General features: G+C 35.8%; 1 protein-coding gene and 1 long non-coding RNA gene across 2 annotated transcripts in view; one reads left to right on the top strand and one right to left on the bottom strand.

Annotated features, from left to right (window-relative positions):
* The window catches only part of LOC107835673 (uncharacterized), a 152,748-nt gene that overhangs the window by 3,501 nt on the left and 125,290 nt on the right, over window positions 1–23,957 (bottom strand). Inside the window, exon 2 of the long non-coding RNA XR_001661487.1 lies at window positions 2,463–2,607. This is a non-coding gene — a long non-coding RNA (uncharacterized LOC107835673). The remainder of the gene's footprint in view (window positions 1–2,462; window positions 2,608–23,957) is intronic.
* LOC103134610 (metabotropic glutamate receptor 4) overlaps window positions 1–23,957 on the top strand; it is a 179,981-nt gene that overhangs the window by 104,249 nt on the left and 51,775 nt on the right. The window contains exons 4-5 of the mRNA XM_007546928.2: window positions 22,692–22,827; window positions 23,015–23,169. Of these exons, the coding sequence (XP_007546990.1) occupies window positions 22,692–22,827; window positions 23,015–23,169 (291 nt within the window). The remainder of the gene's footprint in view (window positions 1–22,691; window positions 22,828–23,014; window positions 23,170–23,957) is intronic.

Here is a 23,957-nt window from a genome sequence, read left to right as displayed (position 1 = left end):
TTTTTTTTTTTTTTTTTTTAAACCTTTCTAAAAGCAACTGGGGGGCCGGGCAAGAGAAGCACATCTTTGACTGCAGACAGCCCATCTCTGCAAAGATGTTCATTACTATGGAGCTTGCCCCAATAGACATCATTAATCAAGTTAATGAAACTCAATGTCGATAAGAGCCCTAACAAGATTCCCTCACAAACCAATGACCGTCCTGACATTAACATGAGAATCCTTGCTAATGGAGTAACTGCCACCCCTGTGTGACGCAAAGGATTACAAGCATTAGAAATGGAGTCAGCATGGAAAAGTGCATGCGGGAAATGCAAAACAAAGAAAAATAAATCAGGGAGCATCAACAGTGATGAATTGCTTGAGGCTTGTTATTTGAAGATTCAGAAAACAGACAATAGAGAGAGTTGATGTTATTCCTGGTAACAGAAAAAAAAGAAAGAAGAGCAAAATCATTATTATGTTGTATTTATCAGATCCTAATGAGTTAATTAAGAGTTGATTTTGTTCCATTGATTAGGTGTTGGGATTGTGTATTTATTTGGATAATACAGCTGATGAAAATACCGGAATACTTTTTCTGATACATGTTTGCATGTTCTTCCCATCCCCCTCTGCCTGTCTAATGAGGACAGAAAAAGAAATTTCCCAAAACATCAGACATGCCGTTCACTGATGCAAGGGCGGTGTTAAGGCCCATTTTAAAATTCAGATTAAAACATGCATGAACCGTTGGTGTTTACATGAGCAAGCTTTTGTGTGAGGGTTAGACAGGGCATGTATTCATTATATTGCACTGATGAATATGACACTCATGGGAATGATGTGACAACACTTGAGCAAACCCAGAGTGTGCTTCTGCAGGCAAGGCTTTGGACATGCAGACATATTTTTTTTTATTTGTTCTCAAATTTGATGTCCCAGAGAAACATGAAATATCAGAGTCTTCCTTCACTAAAAGCCAAACAGCCTACAAGGAGATTTAATGGAAAAAAAAACATTGAAAGCTCAAAGTTTGGTTGAGCGATTGGTTGAGAGAAAAACATTGCTCCACCCAGAGCAGCCCGGGAGGTTTTCGAACATCTGTACTCTAAATGACTGCAGTCACCAAGGGAAGAGATCACAGCACACTCAGCAATGTTCCTCTTTCTATCCATATGGCCTTTTTAATCTCGAGTTCTCACCCTGTGCGGTGTGTCGGCCACTTATAGCGTTATTTATTATGTGACACCACAGAAACGACCCCTGAGTGCCTCAGATATGTCCTGTTAGAATTTGTTTAAACAGTTACTTGTCATTGCCTAATTGGGCAAAGCTAATAGTTGAATAATCATCCATCATCTGAAGAATTTTCTCTTGGTAGCTGTTCCCGCTCTGTTTCGGGCATGATGGTCATATATTGCTCTTAATGTAAAGTCAATTTCTCAAAGCAAACACTGCTGCTTGAACTCTGATCTTCAGACATGCCCGACAGAAATGTGCTGTTCCCCAGCTCAGATTTTCACATGACATTGTTCTGCACCCATGGATGCAGTGTGGTAAATTCACATAATGACATTTCCCACATGGGGCTTGTACTTTCTGATGTAAGTGTGAAATAATACATATTCAAACAGGGAAGATAATTGGGCAAATTATGTGCGTGAAGATCAAATCAAAAGTACAAAGAAATCCATGGCAATGGATTAGGTTGTGAGGGATGTTGTGTGGGCTGTTGCATTCAATTGTAGCCTGATGTTCTTATGTAAAATGGCACAAACTCAGATCAAAATAAGGTTTTAAATATTAGTGCACTTTTTTCAGGTAATATTTCAGGTCTTTTTAAGAAAAGATACGCCAAAAGTACAGGCAGTGGTGCAAGAAGAAGATATTAAATGATATTTAGATTGGTCTTTATTTACCTCTATTCTATGGAGGGTTTTTATTAGAAGTCATGAGAGAATATTATAAATGGGAGTGCTCATGCAACTAATCTGGATTACAATTCTCCCACTAATCCATACAACTTATTTTCATTATTACATACCAATGTCACTTTTGTCCAAGGGATGAGATTTTCTCAGCTTCTGACAGAGTTTCTAAATGGCTTAATTTATAATCGTCATTAGAGCAGATTTACATGTTGTATTATTCAGTATTATAAAGATTTAATCAAATAAAAACATCAGAGTGCTTTCATTTTGAACTACTGTAGTGTGGCTCATGGTGACTTGGAAAGAGTTTGCAGACACACAATAGACAATATAAAAGAAGCACAAACCTTTTAAAAAAAACCTTCTCAAATGAACATATATGAAAGAGTTTGTGTGTGGGATTGGATATATTAAATGATTAGAAGCTCTAGACAAAAATATGCTTAACTGACTTCATTTGAGGAGGATGGCAATTTAATTTTCTCTTGATTGACGTGAACATTAAATGTTTTCAGAGATTTGTTTAAAATTAAGCAGAGTGATACATACCTCCTGGTTCTCTCTACTATCTGCTTGATATGTTGTGTTTTAAGATATTATCTTTCTCCAACCTCCAGGGTTTGCTAGATGTCTCTCTGTGCAGTCTAGATTTGATAGGAGCATCACCAACCTCAGTCTAATGGCACCAACCAGCCTGCATATAAAGAAAACAACAGATTATGAGAAGAAAACAAAACCACAGTCTGTAACCCTGAAAAATAATATATTCACATCTTTATAATTGTCCTTAATTTCATAAAACAATAATTATTATATGTTTAGTGGATACCACTTTGGGATCTTTTATCTTACATTATGTTGTCAGACAGTTTCCATTCTTTCCTAAATTCAAAGGTCTAGCAGAAACTGAGCTCAGCGTTTTAAAAATGTGGTTAATCACTGTTAATTCATGATTTAACAAGGGATGCAATTACCTTCCCTCAGCAGGACAGGTTGCTTAGGATAGCTTTCTTGCCTTAATAAACTGCATCAACTGAAAACTGTTTTTTTTTTTCTTAGTTACACAGGCTATTTTGGTCTGAAATAAAATTTTGTGTGGTGATCTATAATATTTAAGTGTCACAAACAAACAAAAAAGAGAAGGAATTTGTGTGAACAAATATTCTTTTACTGCACTATCTGTGTCCTCTAATGGAGTATGGAGGCAATTTTACTTCTGGCCAAGGACCCTGAAGTGCTTATGCTAAAGAAATGGCAGAACCACTCCTGTTTTATTGATGCATGGTGATCACTGCCATGAGGGGGCAAAAATAATGACTTTGGTAGCTAATGAGGCAACATTGGCATAAACCAACCAATGTCTGTCAGGGACATCCAATCTCCATGCACAGTATGCTGGAATAACCTTGATAGTGGAAACTGAATTTGATTTAGCAATGGAAAAAAGAGAAATCAGTGACTGTGTGTTTTGAGCAAAATTTCCATACAGTAATAGGCAACACAAGGACTTACAAACAGGTTTCCAATTGTACAGTTAGCCCTGATGAAATAAGCAGAATATTTGGAGTGAGCTAAACATTGAGAGCTAACTGAAGGGAATGTCAGCAGATCTGTAGCTTTTCCAGGCCAAATGTGTTTGATTTTCTGACACTGGCTTAGAAAGAGACACTTTAGCCATGAATGAATGTGCTTTGGGTTTCACATTGCACATTCCAGCAACAAGGCTGAACAAGTGCTTTACATCATAAAAACACAAAAATACAGTCATAAACACCACTCAGCAGAAATCTTCGTCAAGGAAATTATTAAAATAAAATAATCTGTTCATTGTCGTTTTTTCTTGTTTGTGTAGCTGTTAGGGCAGAGTTACATACATATAGAAAAAAGACCTTTGACAGCTTTATAAAAATGGTAAACTGCCCATCAGTCATCAAAGACAAAGATACCATCATAAAATCTCTTTTGTCCAAATACATTAAGAGGGGACAATTTCAAAGAAGAGAAAAGAAAACAGACACACTTTCTTTGTGTTGCCATTTTAAGTTATATCAAAATAATCCCTCTATTTTTTCCTGGCATATTTCAAATTCACTATAGAAGTCTAGATGTTTTCAGGCTTCTCTGCAAAACTGCAAATGAGGAAGGCACTGGGTTGCTCTCAGGATTTGTTATTGAACTGTTATTGAAGACATTACATTGAAACCCTTATGAAGTTATAAGGGCCTAGGAGAGGGTTTTTAATTTAATTCTGTATAAGGAATAAAGCATGAGTGATTTGCCTGGCAGGAATCACAGGATGGGTTCTTGACACAGTGTCACTTTGACTCAGGGTTTGTCATTTCCATTAGAAATGACAACCAGCTTAACAGTCTGTTGAAAAACAGAAAGAGGTGGAGGAGAAAAGAGTGGGAGGGATGATATAGAATCAGATTTTAAGGTTGAAAAAAGTGAAACGTTTGCAGAATGCAAAATGAGAGTTGTTTAATATGCCAGTGGGTAGGAGGACGCCACAAAGCTGAAATTTTGTTTGTCATTTCTTCTATTTTGAGGCAGATTAGAATGAAACTATTTATCCTCTAAATGCAGTTCACTGATGGTAGTGCACAGTTCGGAAGGATTTCCTTGGATTTTGTTCATCCTGTGTGATGAAACCTTACTAGAAAACAGATGCTCTCTGGGAATCTTACTTCCCATGTTTCCTAGTCAAAACATAAACCTAAACATCCACAACATACACAGCTGATTTCCTGATGCTCGTATGCCTTGTATCTAGTATTTCATTTGAATTATTTTAGTTAAACTTAGGTTATTGAAATAAAAAGCTCAATTGGCTGCTGAAACTTAGCTGTATCTTATTTTTCTCACTTTTTTGTGCATATTCTATCAGGCTGGTTTGGTGCCAGTTGATGCATAACTTAGTTATCAGAACTGCATTGGTGCTGGGCCAGAGTAATATTCTTGTATGGCTCATGATGTGGGTTTTAAGATTTTAAGACCAGGTAAGTAATGCACTATTTTTTTTTTCTTATGCTGATAGTTCTGTGGAGAATAGTTGGAGTCAGTTGTGTTTCACCCAGTTATTTGGGAGCACATATGTTGGATCAGTGGCATTTTTGCATTAAAAACACACGAGGACGTGTTCTTTCTTTTTGTGCCCCCTTTCTGCAAAGAACATGAACAAGAACTTAAAGATGTGTAACTTATTAAAATATCAATGTTGTTCTGTTTGATATTTGTCATGGCAGAAAGCCATACACATCAAGATCCCTAAATTATTTTAACTGATATCTCTCACTGTTTTTATTTTTATAACCTTACAAGTTAAGTTGTGCCACATGATTTTTGGCATTATCCTGAATTGTATTGACAAAATTAAGTCACACACTTTTCCCTGTTGTACTGATCCAGTTTCCACATTCTGCACACTTTGTGAATGGATTAAGCTACCAGACAAACACGGAAAATGTGATGTTCCAACATCAGCAGGGGTGATCGATGGCAGAGACAGACCAGGTCCACAGTTTCAATGGCTGTGTTTACTGAGGCAATGCAATGGATCAAGAGGGGCAACTGGGATAGTGGGGGCAAATTGGAATCAATAAAGCCACTATAATCATTTGCAAAGTTTATTAATGACGTTGCCTGAAGCTGGCAAATAGAGTAACACTTGCATTTAGGCAAAAAAAGAAAACAAAAAACAAACACTAGCATTTATGGACCTTGCTTTCCATCAATCACTACAGTCTACATTGCTTTCAGCAATGGTCTGGCTACCTTCACTCACCACACATAAACACCTCCCTCAATCATGTAATGAATGGCATCAATTATACGGCCAAGCTGCCAAGATATACAAATGATGCAGAATGGCTCAAAGTCTAAGGGCTACCAAAAGTGACGATGCAGGTCTCAGTTTAATTCACTTTCTTTCACACGGCTCCGAGCTGCAGCTCAATAGAGTTTTCATGAATTTTAAAAGGTATTTCTTTCTGTTCATGACTGACAACAGCATCAGTCACACAGGATACAGCCATAAGGCAGCTAGCGTTTTCCACCAACAGGTGCAGCCTATGCTCATGGTATTCAAAAGATTTCCCTTTGGTAAAAAAGCTCTCCAACTCAGAGTCAGAGAACGTGTCATCTGCTCCCCAAGACAGCAGTGAAAAACACACAGTGCCTTTCAAGGCACTTGAATTGTTTCTGCAGGATGTGGCAGCTCTGAAGAATAACATTTCTCTTCAGTCAAATATTGTGGTTGTGCAGCACAAATGAACAAATCCATTTTTTCTGACTGTCAAATAACACTCTTGAGTACTTGAAATGGATGAAGAGAAAGACGCAGTGGTCTGATATGCTATTTGATAGTTGAGAGATTACTATCCAAGTTTGCTATTAACATGGAGAAACAGAGATGAATAAAATGTGTCTGGACTGAGTGCAGTTCTGTTTACAAGCTATTGACCTGAAGACCAATGTGTACTTGTAATTTATTAGCAAAAGAATATAGCTTAAACCCATGGAAAATAACATAAAGTAAGATTTAGACTCAAATAATGGGCATTGTGCATAAGTACATACTGACTCTTCTGCAGCATTGCTTCCCACTCTTCAGCCTTTAAAAAGATTAGACCCAAAGGTACAACACCATGGTCATGAGATTAGCATATTGAAACAGATCTTACATACCGACATACAATTTTAGTCCAGTTTGACATCGTCTCCTTCACTGAACAAACTAAACAAGTCAACCTTGGTTATAGTAAAGAAACACTCAAAAATAATACATAATAGTGCTATCTTTTGTTTGTTGTCAATCTATCTGGAAAAAATGATTAAATAAATCTGTTACGAGTATCCAAATCAGCAGTTAGCACATCACCATAATAATCTAGAAATCATCTATGTAACCCATCAGACTACATATTAGCGTGAGATTCACAGGTTGGTTTACTAAGCACCACATAATGACAGTTCCAAAAAAAAACCAAAAAAAACATTAGAACCCCCGAATGAAAAAAAATCTACAAATCTTTGATTCATGAATATCTCATACTAGCCAGATGTACTTTAGATGAATCAAAGCCATGCTAGTCATTGTTTGTTCTTTTTTTCTTCAAAGGTTCTTTACAAAAGAATCCATAGAAAATGAACAAGTGCACTCCACCAAAAAAGTCTCCATAGATTTCCTCAGAAGACTTGAAATACAGGGAAGAAACAAAACTGTTTCATCTCCATCTGTTTCATACTGGCAGCCTGCATGGTAATGAACGCTAAGTTGTATCTAGAAAAAAAAACAAAACAAAAAAAAAAACACATGACTTGAATTTGGTTACTGTAAAGTTAAGTAATTTATGTAGTAATCAAACTGATTTAAAGTTTGATAAAATTAGCCAGCACTAAAACAAACACAGAAAATAAAAATTAAAGAACAAACATTTTTATTGCAATTATCAAGCAACAGTAATGTCAATATGGCTCTTTCCTAATGTTTGAACACTTTGTTTCTCAAGGTCTCATGTAACAGGCTTCTTTAAACTACAGTATTGCTTATTCAGAAGTTATAATTAAGAAAAGGTGAGCGATGCAAGCCATACTCAGACCTTAATCTAGCAAGGAATGTCTATGGCTCTGCAGTTGTACCCAGACTTCTGAAAATCAAAATTCATGCCCATAAGGAAAGAGAAATAAAGAAGTGGAACAAGCTGGACTACATTAAGAAACTATCTTTCCATTTAGATCAGGCCAGTGCACCCAGCAGCAAAGGGGACACTTCACTGGTACAGAGATTGTCTCAATGAAATAGACTAAGGCAGATGCACACATCTTAGAAAGTTATTCACTGAATAATAATGCAGAGTTCGAACGAGGAAAGTTTCAACAAATGACATGGATAAATGTACAGTATGTACTGAAATAACAAAAATGAAAAAGTGGTAGCTGAAATTTTTGCCATTGCCCTCTGACTTCCTGTATTGCAATATCACTAGAATTCAATAGTAATTGAAGAATAATATATAAAAAAAACCTGAATAAAAAAAAGAAATGTTTATGAATTTACTAGACACCAACATTCTCTGTAGGCATGAGATTCACAGGTTGGTTTTCACAGTAATAGGATTGTTCCAGAGGTTCAGTCATCTTGAAGCCTTCAATCAAATATTAAAACCAACACAAGAAGCACAAACTAATTATCCTCACCCAAATAGTTAAACAGAGAGAGGCCATGTTTCCCAGCACAACCACTCTGTTTTCTAGGCTTTCTAAATAACAGTTTCTCAGCATGAAAAATTTAAAATATGCAAAACAGCTTTGGCTGGTAATTAAAAATGAAAAGGACGTCAGTGCATGAATAGTATAAACACTAAACAAATGATTCATTATAATGAACCGAAGGTCAGGCTTTGAAAGAGACAACTACTAAGACATTTGTTTGTGCACAACGTTGAGGTTTGTTGACATTTTGAGACAAAAGAAACATGCTGAATCAAGTATGTTGTTTTTCCCAAAGAAAAACAAGAGATTTTGTAAAAAAAAAAAAAAATTATATCACTGTCGCTTTTGCATTCTTCTCATCTAGTTTCTTTGATAAGGAAAATTGGTTTGGTGTAGCTGAGCACTTACCAGGCTGTGTGAAAATATTATTCTTTGGTATACACTGAACACAGAATCCCACAATCCAGCTTCAGGGGTTGTTCTGGTGAGCAATAACACACATTTCTGTAATGGTGTCACTCAAACAGAATTAGAATTTATATGGGCAATGGTTTATTTTGTACATGAAAAACACTAAGACTAATTGTAGACTGTCACCAATAAAAAAATAAATAAAAATACTGAGGACATGTTCAGAATGATAATGACAAGGAAATGTTGAGTCATGTGAATTAAGTTGACAAGATGCTTTCAGTTTCACATAAAAGGGCGCAATGATGTCAGAATAGTATTGAAACAGCAGCCATGAAACCTTATGATGAGTTGCTGTTTTTATTTGATTGGTGCTACAACAATTCTCGGAAACCATCATAGCATTGTTCCTAAATTATTTTTCATACTCTCTCTCTCTCTCTCTCTATATATATATATATATATATAAAACTTGTTTTGTTTGAAGTGTTTTAAAATCATTATGATTTGCAACTTTTTCCCCAAATCTTATATCAGGGGGTGTAATGAAAAAGTTAAAGTAAAAAAAAAAAAAAAAAGACTGGCATTAAAACACAGACAACAGTGTAAAGTTCTTGTCACTGGTACAAAGTTGATGAGAAGTAAGAAGGTTTAAAGCTAAAGTAGGAATAGATTCAACCACATTAAGACAAGTTTGGGTTTTGTCCCTGTTCATATAAATTCTGGTCAAAAGTATGTGTAGCGCTTTCATACAAATGTAGTAAAACAATGTTATCATCGTTCCACATCTCTATCTCTTCAAGGTCCTTTTCCAAAATGTCAAGGTTTCCTCATCACAATTAAAAATGATTGCTTTTGCTTCACTAAAGGCTCGAGGGCTTATTTTTCTTCAGTGAAAATCTGATAAATCTAATTTCTTTAATACCTGTATTAAAAAGTAGAACAACAGATGTAGAAGAGTCATATAGGATATGTGAGCTTTTAAGGGTGACATAGAAATACATATTCTACCTGTTCAATGTGCCGATGTGTTTAAGAACTGTCCCTGCATTTTTAGCTTGTTGTGTGAATTACCTTTTATTGATTGCCGCTAATAATATGATCATTTTTATTTGCATGTTTTTTCTGCTTTATCTTCTCATATAATATTTACTTTTTTAAGTATCTTGTATTGTATTATTTATCTGAAAATTTAGAAATAAAGTACTGAAAAAAGAAAGTGAATTTCTGAAAATACAGTAATGAAAAAGGTAAAAATGCATTCATTGAACATAATGAGGCAATAAAACTCAAGACAACATACAAGCAGACAAACGGATGAAAGAACTAAAATCTGCATCACGTACAAGAAGCACTAAACCACATGCAAAATGATAACAGCAAAATCATTTTCCACATAATCATCATTATTCCGATTATTTTGCTGGATTATTACCATATATTTCTCATCGGAAAACCCAAACACACATCAAAACAAAATAAACAAAGAACATTTACAGAGTACTGTTTTCTATCAGTAATGCAGTTAAAATTACCCTTTTAATTAAGAATGCCTCGTTTCGCAGCTGAGCATTTGGCAATTTGCTAAGTTCACAGTTGTCTGTGCTCCAGGGCAAAGAAACACTCTACTCGTGTTTCATGTTCTGCTACTCACACCAAATGACAGAGAAACCGACATACACATAGACACACATGACTATATCAGCTGTGGATCATCTAATGATGAATATAGTCAGCAATACAGTCACATAATCTGTCTAGTGAAGTGTTATATTTTTGCACTTATCTTAAATCAAAATCATTGACTTAACCTAATGGAAGTGATTTTGACCAGTTAATCAGTTTTGAACTCAAAGACTTAACTTAATTACATTGAACATTCCTTTCCGTCCCTAGTCTCCATTTTGTTGCTAGTTTAATCCCTGATTAGTAGGACAAACAGCAGCAATAATTGTTTGTCCTACTGAGTTTCTTCCAGGCACATTCAGTCATCTTACCAAGTGGTGGTTGTGAATGTAAATCCAAAACAAAGTATGAAAGTTGAATGACACTTTTGAACAGAGGTTCGGTTTGGAATGCAGTGATATAATCCCAATAAATCTTCTTGTTTGGTTTGCATGAAGTGGGGTCTTTGTTTTTTAAAATATGGACAACACAGCTAAAAGCAAGTGTGCTTATTGTTTCTATTGTGGAGTATTGTGTTGTTATTGTATTTGAAATACATTTTGTTAAATTTGTACTTGTAGCGTATGTTTCAAAGAGGAATTTTTCTCTGAACTTATATTGCACTTTAATCAACAACGTAACACACATTTTTATTTTATAAAAACAAATAATGAAAACATTAATCGGTATCACACCTTATGGATAAAATAAACCGAAACCTGAACTTTACATTTTTTTGTTGAAAAAGTTGAGTGCAATCAAGGATCAAATTAAAAAATCCCAAAGCAAATTCCTGATCACTGGATGCAGTAATCTTAAAAAAAAAACAAGCAGTATTTTTAAAAATAACATTAGAAACAACATGCTTTCTGCAGTCCAGAAATATGGTAGATAAGAACGATTAAAGAAAAAAGAAATCATTTGACTAAATATGTTTTATTAAGTTTAGCTAATCCTACAGAGTGAATGAGATCTCTGATGAATGGATCATTCCTCCAAAATAGCTCATCCCCAGGGCTGGACGGCTCTCAATAGATGAACCAGGCAGCATAAACAACAAAATCGTGTAAACAACTCCCACACTTGACAGTTAGTCCTCTGCTCCTCCGTATTTTAAGATTTATGAATATGATGCAAATGTGTTCAATTTCTTTGTGTCGTTTCTGCCCAGACTCATGTTCATTCTTGATGAGCAAAACAGAAACGACAAATTACCAAAACAGTTTCCTTTACTTATTTCGCTTTGTGTGCCCAGCAGACAGGGCTTTAAGCACAAAATGAATTCGGAAATTATATTTCTGTTAAGTTCTTACTCGACTGTGTCCACTAGAGTCATTTTGTATAAATCAAACAAACCACCCTCAACATGAAATCCTCTCATAAGCTGATGGGGAAAGTGACACATCAATCAGTCAGTGGGAAAATGAAAGCAGCTGTTTCCACTATAGTGTTTCATGGGCTTTTTAATTGGTGGGTAGGTGATAATGGAAAATGGACAGAGGACATTCATCCTCCGGTCAAAACTCTCTTTAGGACAGAAGCAATCTAAGGCCCTGCATCTCAAGGGCAGAAAGCAGACAACTTGAGACTAAGGAGGTTTTAAAAGAGGCGAGTGGGCATTTTAGTCACTTTGCAAACACTTGTATTTCCCACATCAATTCCGAAATTGAATTTGTCTTTTACTGTTATGCAGAGATTTCTTTTCCTTCTGTGCTGGATTCACTTTGCACAAACAAAACTTGAGCTTGATTCCTACCATCCAGTATAATGAACAGGAAAAACAAACTCTCTGTGTATTTATTTAAATGTCTAAAATTGTGAATCTGCAGCTCTTGCAACAAGGCCTCGCGCTTTAAGGGTTCGATCCTCCTCTTTGAAAGCCACAGTGCTCCTGAGCAATAAGTCCCTGTATTGATATAATATGATGCTCAGCAACAGTGCAAGAATCCTCAAAAGCTGCTTTGAATTATTTCTCATGAGTGCTTTCCTGTATTGTTTAATCTTCTCTCTATGAAGTACAAAAATCTATCACATACATTGAAGCACTTTATGCAAGCCAGGTCGAGAAAACATCTAATTGTTCGTCTGTGCTAAAGAAGAAAAACTAACCAGTCTAGCCAGATTTGTGAATTAGCCTTTTGTGATCCAACAGGGCAAATTTATGAAGTCTTGGCAGCCTGTGAAGACCCATTACCTAATCATTGTCAGGCTGTCACTTCCAGATGACCTCCTCTCCACAGAAACACAGAGAGGAGCATTAAAGTGAAATTCCAAAACAGTGTGGGGCTGCCTCCTCCATATGGTGCCTCAACTTTATTTTTCTTTTTAATTAACACCTTTTGAAGGTAAGCAGCAGCCTGCCTTTTGCAGAGGGCAGGACAAAAGTGTGGAAAAACCAGTCTCTGGAGGAGGTTGAGACTGTTCAGATAATCAGGGAGTTTAACAGAAAAAGAAAACGCTGTGGGAATAAAGTAATTGTTCACATTGTGATGATTTTTATGAATATTTTTTTCCTTTATGTTCATGCAAACGGGAGGTCAAACTCAACAATAAGTAAAAGTTAAAACGTATAATCCTTTACATTAGGCCCTTATAGAACTGACATTTAAACCTTAACTTCTCCTTCTATATACTTAAGCCAAAACATATAGACTTTAACGGCATAAAAAAATGTATAAATGTATTAATGACTGCTCTTTCCCTCTTAAAGAAAATCATTACACTACCAAGTGAGGTTCTTTGAAATTCAAAATGTCATTAAATATTTAATAAGCCGTTAAATACCCCTGAAATGAAATTAAATCAGAGATTTTGCTTACGCACAGAAAATAATAAAATCTTTGCTTGTAAATCAATTTAATTAAGAGTGCCTTGCAAAAGTTTTTGCGTCCTTGAACCCTTTCACTTAGTCAACAAAAATGTTCTTGCCATAGAGTTTTACTTATACTTAGCTTTGGACTCTGACCAGGACAGATTACCATAATCCAAAACTAGTTCATTGCAAATTTGGAAAATCTGCCCCGTTTCATGTTTTTTTTTTTTTCTTTCTTGCAACCTTTAAACTGTTTTTACATTCACGCTTTTGTATTGCTTGGTACATTTTCCCAATAACTTTGACCAACCTTCTTGTTTCTGGAAAAAAAAAAAAAAGAAAAAGAAGTTGTCAAATCTCGTCGCTCACACAAAGTGATGCTGTCACCATCATGCTTCACAATGGTAATCGATGTGCTCATACTTATATGCAGCATTAGGTTTCTGTTACAAAATCTAATGTTGCACATTGACCAAGGAGGTTCAAATTTGGTCTCATTTGTCTGGAGCACCTTATTGGCAAAGTTTAATTTGTCCCCTGCATAACTTTTGGTCTGGCATAGAGAACATAATTTGCAGCAAACTGCCTGACCTTTGAACTTGTTTAAGCAGTAGGTTTTGACCTGCCACCTTTCTACAAAGCTCAGATGTGTGGAGAGCTCTATTAGCCAAGTTGTGGATCTCTGCAGTTCTTCCAGTTAAAGTTATCATGGGCCTCTTGGTTGCTTCTTTTATCAAGGCTTTGCTGGTGAAGTCCATTGACTAATCTGGTGATTTGTGATAGCAATTGGGTTTTCTTGTTTTGTTAGAGGTATCAGGTCAAAAAGGGAGCCATGTATATTTGCACAATAAGAATTCATTTGTTTATTCCATTAAACTATCAGATCACAGCAGTAAGAAAAGCTGCTCCATCTTTTTTATCAGCATCTAAGAGAACCACTTGAAATCTTTAAATCAGTCATCACAAGACTGTGAATCTCATTTAGCAGCTTCCTGTCACCTGTCTAACCTCTCCTTTAGAGTAGCCATTTGTAATAACCAAGGCCGTTAGGATCAGCTGGTCAGACCCATGAGAAAATAGGCCGTAGGTTTTGCCTCAGAGTTGATGATTATCGTCTTTCCTCAAGCTGCGCACAAAGCCTGTCTATTTGAGCTGATTGGGTCAAGCCTGCTGATGACAGTTCTAAGGGGAAATGGCTAATGGCATTCTGTATTTTATTTTGGGACAGATAGTTTTATTTTTATTTCTTCAAATCAAACAACCACATGCAGTTACACAAGAACAGACATTGCTGAGAGAAGTCTGATTAAAACAGGTTGATATAATTTGTTCTAAACAATCAATTCTACAGAAAATCAGACGCTCAACTGTTTGTTACTTCTTGCAGTATTATAATCTCAATGATAAATGTAGAGTTGCCCTGAGAGGCTCTTTTGTAATTTTTCAGAGTATCAGCATTGCCAAACTATGCTTGGAAATTCAGTCAGTTTGGTGGCAGTGAACTATGGCACTATTACAAAGTCAATTAGGTACGCTCCAGTCTGCTGGACTCCTATTCTAAGGGTACAGTGTGTGTGGACTCAGCGGTGCCTAAGGCGCCTGTGGTTTGTAGTTAGAGAAGGGAGGTCAGGCAGAAGTCAATTGTTTTGATTGAAGCTGGAGCTTCTGCTTTAAAGGTGAAAATAACATGGAAGCTATTACGCTGCCATGTAGCATTTTAATGTCATGCACTTTCAGTGAGTGATTACAGTGACATGCCTGTGTCAGTCCATTTTGTAGTGGGATGTCTGGGATGATATAGTATATTTGAAAGGTGTCTTATGGTTGACCTGGAGGAGGGCTCTAATTAAATTCACTTTCTTTTATGTAAATTTGATATGGCATACCCTACCTCCTTCCTGTTTTGCTCACCCTTTAGAAGGAGATGCATTGTGACACTGTGATTTGGTGTTTAAAACCACTACAATGATTAGTTTGATGCAAATTAAAGGTCAGCATTTTAAGCAGACAAGTTTTGACATCTGCAATGTTGTTGTTCACCCGTAACATGAAGCTTTTATGAAGGCTTCTTTTACATTTTGACTGTTATTAGTGCAAACAAAGCATAGGTTTTCTTAGATACATTTCTTGGAACATATTCAGTGTCATAATTGGGATTCTGACCAAATTTCTTTCAAAAAGTAAGATTCATTGAATGATTATTTATTCATCTGTTTTACCGTTTCCCATTGTACCGTTAAACTAAAATGGAAAAGAACCAAAACAAATCAACAGTCCTCTCGCTACACCTCACTGCAGATGACAGCAGAACATAATAGAAATATAGCACTTCCAATATACAGCAGTGCAGTGACCGTTAAAAATGTGCCTCTTTTAAATGAACTGATCAGGGATTGGAGAGTGAGTGATTTAAGCCGGTTGTTCCTGAAGGAATGGAATATGCTGGCAGTGATGGCTGAGCTTTCAACATTTATATTGAATGAATCAACAGAAGCCTTAGAATTGAGTCCACAATTGATATTAAATAATTCAAAGTGAAAATAATGACTTTTATTCACCTATATGTTAGCATAACCACATGGAAAAGAAGAAAAAAAAGATTGACTTAGGGGCAGGGATAATCGTACCTGAACCAGGGATGTTACTGGTTTTGACATAATCAGAACATTGCTATTCACCACAGAGTTTAAAATTAAACATCTTAATTGAGGTTTCAGAAGAAAGTTAAGTTGTGCAAGACTGTTCTCTTTAAATACATTATTATTAAAAACATACCATTATAAAAACATACAAGCACTCAGTGCTGCGTGCAGCAGAATGAGTCACTAAATAAAAATACAAACAAAAATCCCAACAAATACACAACCTCAGTTGTTTTCATGCAAACAAAAAGGGAGTTTTGTGCATTATGACATCTATCTTTTACATCAAAATAAAGCAGAAATGCAATAAAAAGAGCACTAGGTGCAAAGATGGAGGGGATCTCACTGCTTAGGAAATTTTCTCCTGAGTTGCTTGTTGAGTAATATTTTTACTGTTACTGTATTCTATATATATATTCCCGTTTTTTATTAATTGAGTACGGGTCACCAGTAGTAAAATTAAGTGTAAAACATTTTTCTCAAACTATTTTGGTTGAATCCAGAGTCTCACTATAAATTAACTACTTATTGCTTTGCTTTTGGTATATTTTTTATTTCAAATATTTATGGCTGCATGCAGGTTACAAGCCACATTTTTATAGATTTTATAAAAAAAATATTTTTTTCTTGTCCTGATGTCGGTTTTGTGTAGATTGCACATTATCCAAAAGTCAGTATTAATTTCAATTTGTGCTGGCTGACTGATACTTGACTCATTCTTTCCCTCTGGATTCATGAGAATGTGTTAATGTGAAGTTGAAGATAAGCCCTTCCTTACATACTTCAGAACAGCAAAAAAGAAGCAGCCTTTTGGAACCCAAAGCAAAAAAAGGAAATCAAGATGGCATTTGGCACATGTTAATTATTTACTTGAGTGGTTCCACACAATAAGACATGAGTGGTGAACTAATAACAGAGGAAAAATGTACAATTAGGAAACTCCTTGTAGCAGGAAAAAAACAACAAATTGTGTTTTCAGGCCTAATACTTTTGTGTTCTGTTGGTTTAACTGAACATGAACTGAAAATGGCCAAATCATACCATATCACTATACAAAACAATGTACAATTTACAATAGATAATGAAATATATACCTGTACAATATAAATATTTTATTTCTTTTCCTGATTCCTGAGACTCGAACAGAACTACAGATATTGAAACATAGATGCAAAGATAGAATTTAAAATAATTTCATTTATATAATAAAAATCTTCACAACCACCAAACAGAAAACTTGACAGTCTCCGTTTTAAACTTCAGCAAAAAAAAAAAAAGGAAAACAAAAAAAAGAAAGAAAGAAAAGCCATAAAAAATATGACTCTGGATCTCTAAGTTCTTTTAATTCTGAACTTAGACCCACCTATGAACTTTGGTGACTTTTCAGCTTTGTAAAAGCAAAGTACAGCTCCTGGGAGCATTATGATAGTGAATAGTTCAAACATTTCCTTTTAAATGTCATACTCAGAACTGCTAGATCATAAGTCTGCACACATCGTGATCCTATCCAGTGCTGACCTCCATTAAATCACTCTGTTATGCTCAATTATCCAGCAATAGCTGATTATTACAGGTAATTTAGGACTATTTATATTCACTCTGAGAACATCCGTGACTTTCTTGTTTTTTTGTGGAATAACTTAACTTGCATACAAAGAGGTCTCTACAGAGCACTGAACAAGAGAGCAGCAGCGAAGGAATTAAAATTAAGCTGTTTGAGGTTAGCAGGATTGCAGCTGATTTTTATGAATTATGTCTGAAAGACCCTCTCTCAACTATTTTTTTCACAATAAAACAAATTGAAAAGAATGGGAAAATAACATACACAAATATATAAAAATTGAGGAGTTTGTACAGAGAAAAGTATGTTTATCTACCAGAAAAAAAATTAGGGCACTTCATACTTACTTCTTCTTTTAACATATTTTATGGGATACTGATTCAATTATTAAAATTTCTCAAAGAAAATGTATCTGCCTCGAAGCTTCGTTAAATTATGTTTTACTATTTAGAGCACCGTGTTTGTCTATTAAATTGACTGAAGATGAGTACATAAACGAAAATCTGGAGCATAGACATTTTTTATAAGTGTATATGTGAGCCTGCCTTGACTTGAATATAATTTCAGAATCTTTAATAACTTTTCTTCAGGTTAACTTGGAAAGTGAGCTATTATTATTACAAGTTAATTTTCTAAACTACAGAAAAGTTACTGTTAGGGATGCTCAGATATGAAAAATTGGACAGATGTTGATATCCAATAATAACACTGGTGTTATGCTAGATTTGCCAGTATTTTAAACTATTAATTTTTTTATCTGATTAATCGTAAGAAAAATAGATTACTCAATTACTAAAATATTCATTTAAAACAGCCCTAATTTTCACATTTATTAAAGTGCAGTGTAAGATGTAATGTACTGCTGCAGTACATTACAGTGGATTTGTAGGTCGACTGCTTGACTGCTGAGCTGATATATCTCAAATTGGATGAAACGCACAAGGCATTAAATGTCTAACAAAAAATCTGATCAAATATACCAAACCCTCGAAAAAGATGGTCTGTTACTTTTTTGCTTGCGTTTCCCACATAATTGCCCTAAATGGTGGCATTTTGTTGTGCCTGAGCAGTGAAAAGGTGTTTTACAACTTTTGTAGAGCAGCTGCAACGCAATTGTGACCAAGAGGCCTTGAAAATAGAAAAACAATTTCCAACCAAAGGATTGCTCAGAAGAGATATAAGTAATGAAAATCAGGGAGCAAACTTAACCAAAGCATTTTCAGCTACATTATGTTGGAAAGGCCTAATTATATTATTATACTGCTGGCTTTGATTGTGAAGCTTTATTCAAGTTTATGTGATTGGGGGTATACAAGCTGAGAGGAAAGGCGATAAGAAAAATGTCCCATAATACAGAAAAGTGTTGGCTACATTGCTTAAGGCCAAAATGTGTGATTTCAGTTTTTATAGATTTGGGACATTTTTGAACAGTTGCTCTGTCATTAAATGATGTGAAATGTATGTCTTTTCACATATTTTCTGTTGGATCCGTTTATAGATGAATTGCCTCCTCCTTAGCTGCAAAGACATATTTTCTGTTTCTGTTCACATACTTCAAACGGACAGAAATGAAACATTTGCTGTTTGCTGGTATTCCGAAGTTCAGTTGCCATTTATGCATTTGTCTTGCTCTCATATTCATCTCCCTCTGCATGTTTTATTCTATCCAGAAGGCAGCACGTTGTATAGATATGTGTAAAAACAAAGAGGTTAGAGATAAGATGGCTCGTCCTTTCTCACAAAGACAGCCACCCTCACTGTGCTGGGCCTCGCACTGCTGCAGGTATTTGTCTATTGGTTTCCATTAATTCCAAGGAAGAGAAGGACATGGTAGAGATAAAGTCAGGATAGCCATCTATGGTGACATGTGAGGAACTGGAGGCTGACGCTCGCTTTGAATGATTTCCACTTATCGAAACCCACCCATTTAAGTAAACACCTAAAATGGCTGATAGTAGAGACTATTTGAGTCAACAGGACAAGTGGGTCATCACAGGCACATCCCCGAGGATGAAAGGTTCTCATGACTGCAGTCAGGACACACGAACATCACCGAGCAGAAAGCCACATATCCAAATAATGAGCTCAAGCTTAAAGAAAGCGACTTATTATTACAGACTGTGCAACCTTTTGTTGAAACTTAAAAATGAGAATGTGGTTCAAATTTCTTAACAGTTTAGTGATTTTTGACAGTTTGTGTAAAGCTGCAGTATGTATATTTTATAAATAATGTTTTTAGCATATTAGTTAAAACTTTCACCATGTTTCATTCACAGTATACCATGACACAAAGTCTGCAAAAAAATTCTATGTCCTTTGCCTCCTCCCTGTGGTCCTGCTGCCATTTGCAGAAATATGCCACTCCCAGTGAGAAACAACCAATCAGAGCCAGGAGGAGGGTCTTAGTGCTGTCAACCATTGTGCTAAAGGCAGGAAAACAACTTACCGTTACAGAAAAAAGTGTTTATCCGTTGTCATTGGGGCGTATGCTAACTCATCCGAGCATGCAGGCTCTGCTGTGGGGAACTAGCTATGGACAATAAGAGAAAAGTTATGAGCAGGGTCTAGACAAGGATGATTGACAGCACTAAGACCCTCCTTTTGGTTCCAACAGCTTGTTTCTGACTAAGCGGTGTATAAAAGCAGATGGGGAGAAGGCAGAGGAGCCTAATCTTTTTCACACATTATCTGTTTCATACTGTCATGACTTAATGACAGTTTTAACAAATACATAAAAAAAACATGTTTATCAAAGTTATATACTGCAGCTTTAAGCATTGCTGTTTCATCAAAGTGTTGTAAATTAAAAAATCTGTTTAATTATCTTAACTCATTTTAAAACACTTGTAAAAGATCCTTGACTTGCAGTATGTACTATCGTACCACAAGATGTTCATACAGTATGTAATTATAGGGCTCAAAGTTTTCGTTTTGTTTTGTTTCATTTATTTTTTTTATTTGGTTGGTACAAAGCTAGAATTTACTGCTCAATTTTCAGAATGAAATAAAAGTCCTCTTTTCTTTAAGAAAGTTTTGCCTGTTGTTGCTAATGATCTGATCCAAATAGTGAACTCATCGCTGTCTTCAAGTGTTTTCCCCCAGGCTTTGAAAACAGCTTTTATCAAACCACTGATAAAAAAGAACAATCCAGACAAATCACTACTGCAGAATTACAGGCCGATCTCCAACCTCCCATTCATCAGCAAAATTATTGAAAAAGCAGTTTTTAAACAATTAAATAACTTCTTAACAATAATGAATCGCTTTGACTCCTTCCAGTCTGGTTTTCGTGCTCACCACAGCACGGAGACGGCCTAGTGAAAGTGTTCAATGACATCCATATAAATACAGACTGTGGGAGAACCACAGTGCTGGTTCTGTTGGACCTCAGTGCAGCTTTCGACACTGTTGACCACGACATTTTACTGAATCGACTGGAGAGTTGGGTCGGACTCTCCGGTCCAGTGGAGTCCGGCGACGACAGGCGCTTAAATTCTGTAACAAAAGTATGTTTTTATCTTCTTTTTTTAAATCTTTCTGTTTTTCTTTTTCCAAAATCTCTCTTTCTTACTGTTTATTCAATGTCACATGCTGGTTTTATTTTATTTTATTTTTTAATAATGTAAAGCACCTTGAAATGCCTTGCTGCTGAAATGTGCTATACAAATAAAATTTGATTGATTGATTTTATTGGACCTGTGGAGTTTTTCTAAAAAAGTAAGCATCCTGAAAAACTTCGAGAACTTAGTTTGAACACACTGCTGTCATGAATAAGTTTTCTCTTCTTTCCCAACTTTCCTCTTCTTTTGTGGATGAAATGAAAACCAGCGTCACTAATTAAAAAAACAAAACAAAGCTTTTTGATTATTGTGAACCATATGACACTGCTCTAGCTTTCCTTGTCTTTACAACAATTTTGTCCAAATGATTTTTACAGGAAGCAAAATGAACATCTGTGGTTGCATGTGCACTAATTTATGCAGCTTAAAAGAAGGCCTTCAGGCTACATGATGAGCTGAATTGAACATGTCGAGCACAACTGTTAGAAATGCTTAGACAAACCTCAGATTCAGAAGTTCAACTCTCTGTTCTGTTTTCAGCCTTTAAGAGAACTTTACTGGTTCAACATTATTGATAAAATTATGACACAAAATTGGTTTGTATAAAATTTAACTGAAAACATGACGTTTAACATCACTAAAAAAGGATGGTACATTTTTGACACATCAACATCAAAGAACCTAAGATGGATTTGATTAACCTTTTATCTAAGGATCAATTTTATTGAGACCATCATGATTATAAATTCCCTTGAAAAATTGTAATAAATTATGTAACAGTTACTTCCCTCTTGCTATGACACAACTGCATAAACAGTATGTTGTAATTTAATTTGTATGTAATTTTTTTTTTTTTTTTTGGGGAGATGTAAAGTTTTATTTCTCTACAAATGAAATTTTGAATACCACCTTTATAGCAAAATGTTGTTTTTGGTGTCCATGAAACCTAAACGTAAGTAACTTTTGACCATTTAAAGCCAAACTGAGGCAGGCGGTTTTCAGTTTAATCCATTCTATTTATTTCTGTGTGGGAGACTTGCGTCTAGACGTGTGTAGGTGGTGGATAAACACCAGACAGAGCCAACCGTGAGAAAAGTGTGACTAATTAATTTGTTGTCCATTGATTACGTCCTGTCCTTCTAGTCACACTGGTCAGTTCCTGTGACTGCTGCCATGGCAATAAAGTAGTGCCTGCCTAAAATGATAATAAGCACAAGAATACTGTAATTTCAGGTAGTTGCTTTTGAAGAGTTTTGCTTTTGCAGGGAAATTGGAGTGTCCCATTTTTGTCTGAACATGTAAATTTTTTAACTTTGCATTATAAAGCTGCTCTTTTAGTTATTTTGTGCAAAGTCTCACATTGCACAAAATGTGAGACTTTTGTGTTGGGCAACAGCATCACTCTCCTGCTGTAGTAAAAAACCAAAGTATTCACAGAAAGAAGATACCTTCTGCATATCTGCATTTCATTCCTAGATTTAAGAAAATGCCAGTGCACATCGCCAAATTTAACATACAAAAGCTGTGCAAAAAAAATACTTAAGAAATTTTCAATAAAATAAATATTTTTAAGTTTGCACATACATACATTAACTATTGATTTGTTATTGAAATTAATATTACAATTACAATTGGCTGAAAAGAGTAAACAAAGTATCATTTCAAACGTGTTTTGCTCTGAGAGTCAATGCCTTAATATACATGTTGTTAAAAAATACCTTGACAGAGTCCCTTTTGTTTTCCCGTTTATCTTTTATTTTGTTACACAAGATATATCAAGTGATTGAAGGAAACAAAATCCTAAAGGTAGCAAACTTTATTTTTCCTGAAAACTGAATGTTTTTTTTTTGTGTGATTTTCATTTTTGATATATTTAGTGATATAACATCACTAGATGTTCTTTTCTTGTTTCAGGTGGTGTGTGCATCTCACAGTCAGTTAAGATTCCCCGAGAGCCAAAGCAAGGAGAGTTTGACAAGATTATGCGAAGACTTGGAGAAAATACAAATGCAAGAGTCGTCATACTTTTTGCCAACGAAGACGATATCAGGTAAAGCCTGGATTAGCTACATACTGTAATAGTGCTTTGAAGATAAGAAAACCAGGACTACAGCAGACACAGGAGTTTCTACCTGTCTACCGGCCCACTGTGTAATGGATTGTGAATCAAAATCAAAGCGGAGCAGGTTGGGATGCTGACCTTATCCGTGGCAACATCTGTTTCCTCTCCTTCGCAGGCGACTACTTCATGCAGCAAAAAAGGCCAACCAGACGGGTCATTTTATCTGGGTGGGTTCAGACAGCTGGGGCTCAAAGAGCGCTCCAGTTGAGAACCAGGAGGAGATGGCAGAGGGAGCAGTCACCATCTTGCCGAAGCGCCAGTCCATCAAAGGTAAAATGAGCACTGCGCAGGCATCATATGACCTTGTCTTTTTAAAACTCTGTGCAGGTGTTAGTGGAATATTCACCTCATGTGAACCAAGGTTGTTTCTGTTTCTTTTAATGCTTTACATGTGCAGTGTATAACAAAACATTATTTTTTTGACACATTTCTTAAAACCGTCACCATATGGTGACAGTATGAGACAGATAACCTGTGACAAGATCAATCTCCTCCACCTCCTCCCTAAGCTACTATTGTTTGAATGCACTAGTCCCAATTTACCCTAAAAAAAAAAAAAGACAACAAATCAGAGCGAGGAGGATTGTCTTAGCACCGTCAATCAACCATATTTCTTGTTGCTTAATGTTCTAATGGCAGCAAAACAACTTATCGTAACAGGAAAACAGTTTACCTGCTTTCACCAGTGGCTACACTAACTAGCCTGAGCTAGTTAGTCTGGGTAGCAATTCTAGCACAGGACAAGTTGGTACACTGCAGCAGCACCTTACCAGGCAACAAAGGAGGAGCTGAAGGGGGAATGAGCAATGCCACATGAGGAAGTGATTGACAGCGCTAAGGCCCATCTCCTGGCTGGCATTGGTTGTTTCTGGGAGCACTGGGAGAAGGCAGAGGAGCTAAACTTTTTCACAGACCATCTGTCTCATAATATACTGTCACGACATAGTGACAGTTTCAATAAATATAAAATATATATGTATATATACAGGTGCTGGTCATAAAATTAGAATATTGTGATAAAGTTCATTATTTTCCATAATGTCATGATAAAAATTAAA

Source organism: Poecilia formosa, unplaced genomic scaffold (assembly GCF_000485575.1).
Source record: "Poecilia formosa unplaced genomic scaffold, Poecilia_formosa-5.1.2 Scaffold18, whole genome shotgun sequence".
Classification (NCBI taxonomy): Eukaryota; Metazoa; Chordata; class Actinopteri; order Cyprinodontiformes; family Poeciliidae; genus Poecilia; species Poecilia formosa.
Note: the sequence above shows the minus strand (reverse complement) of the source record. Positions and strands in the feature narration are given on the sequence as shown.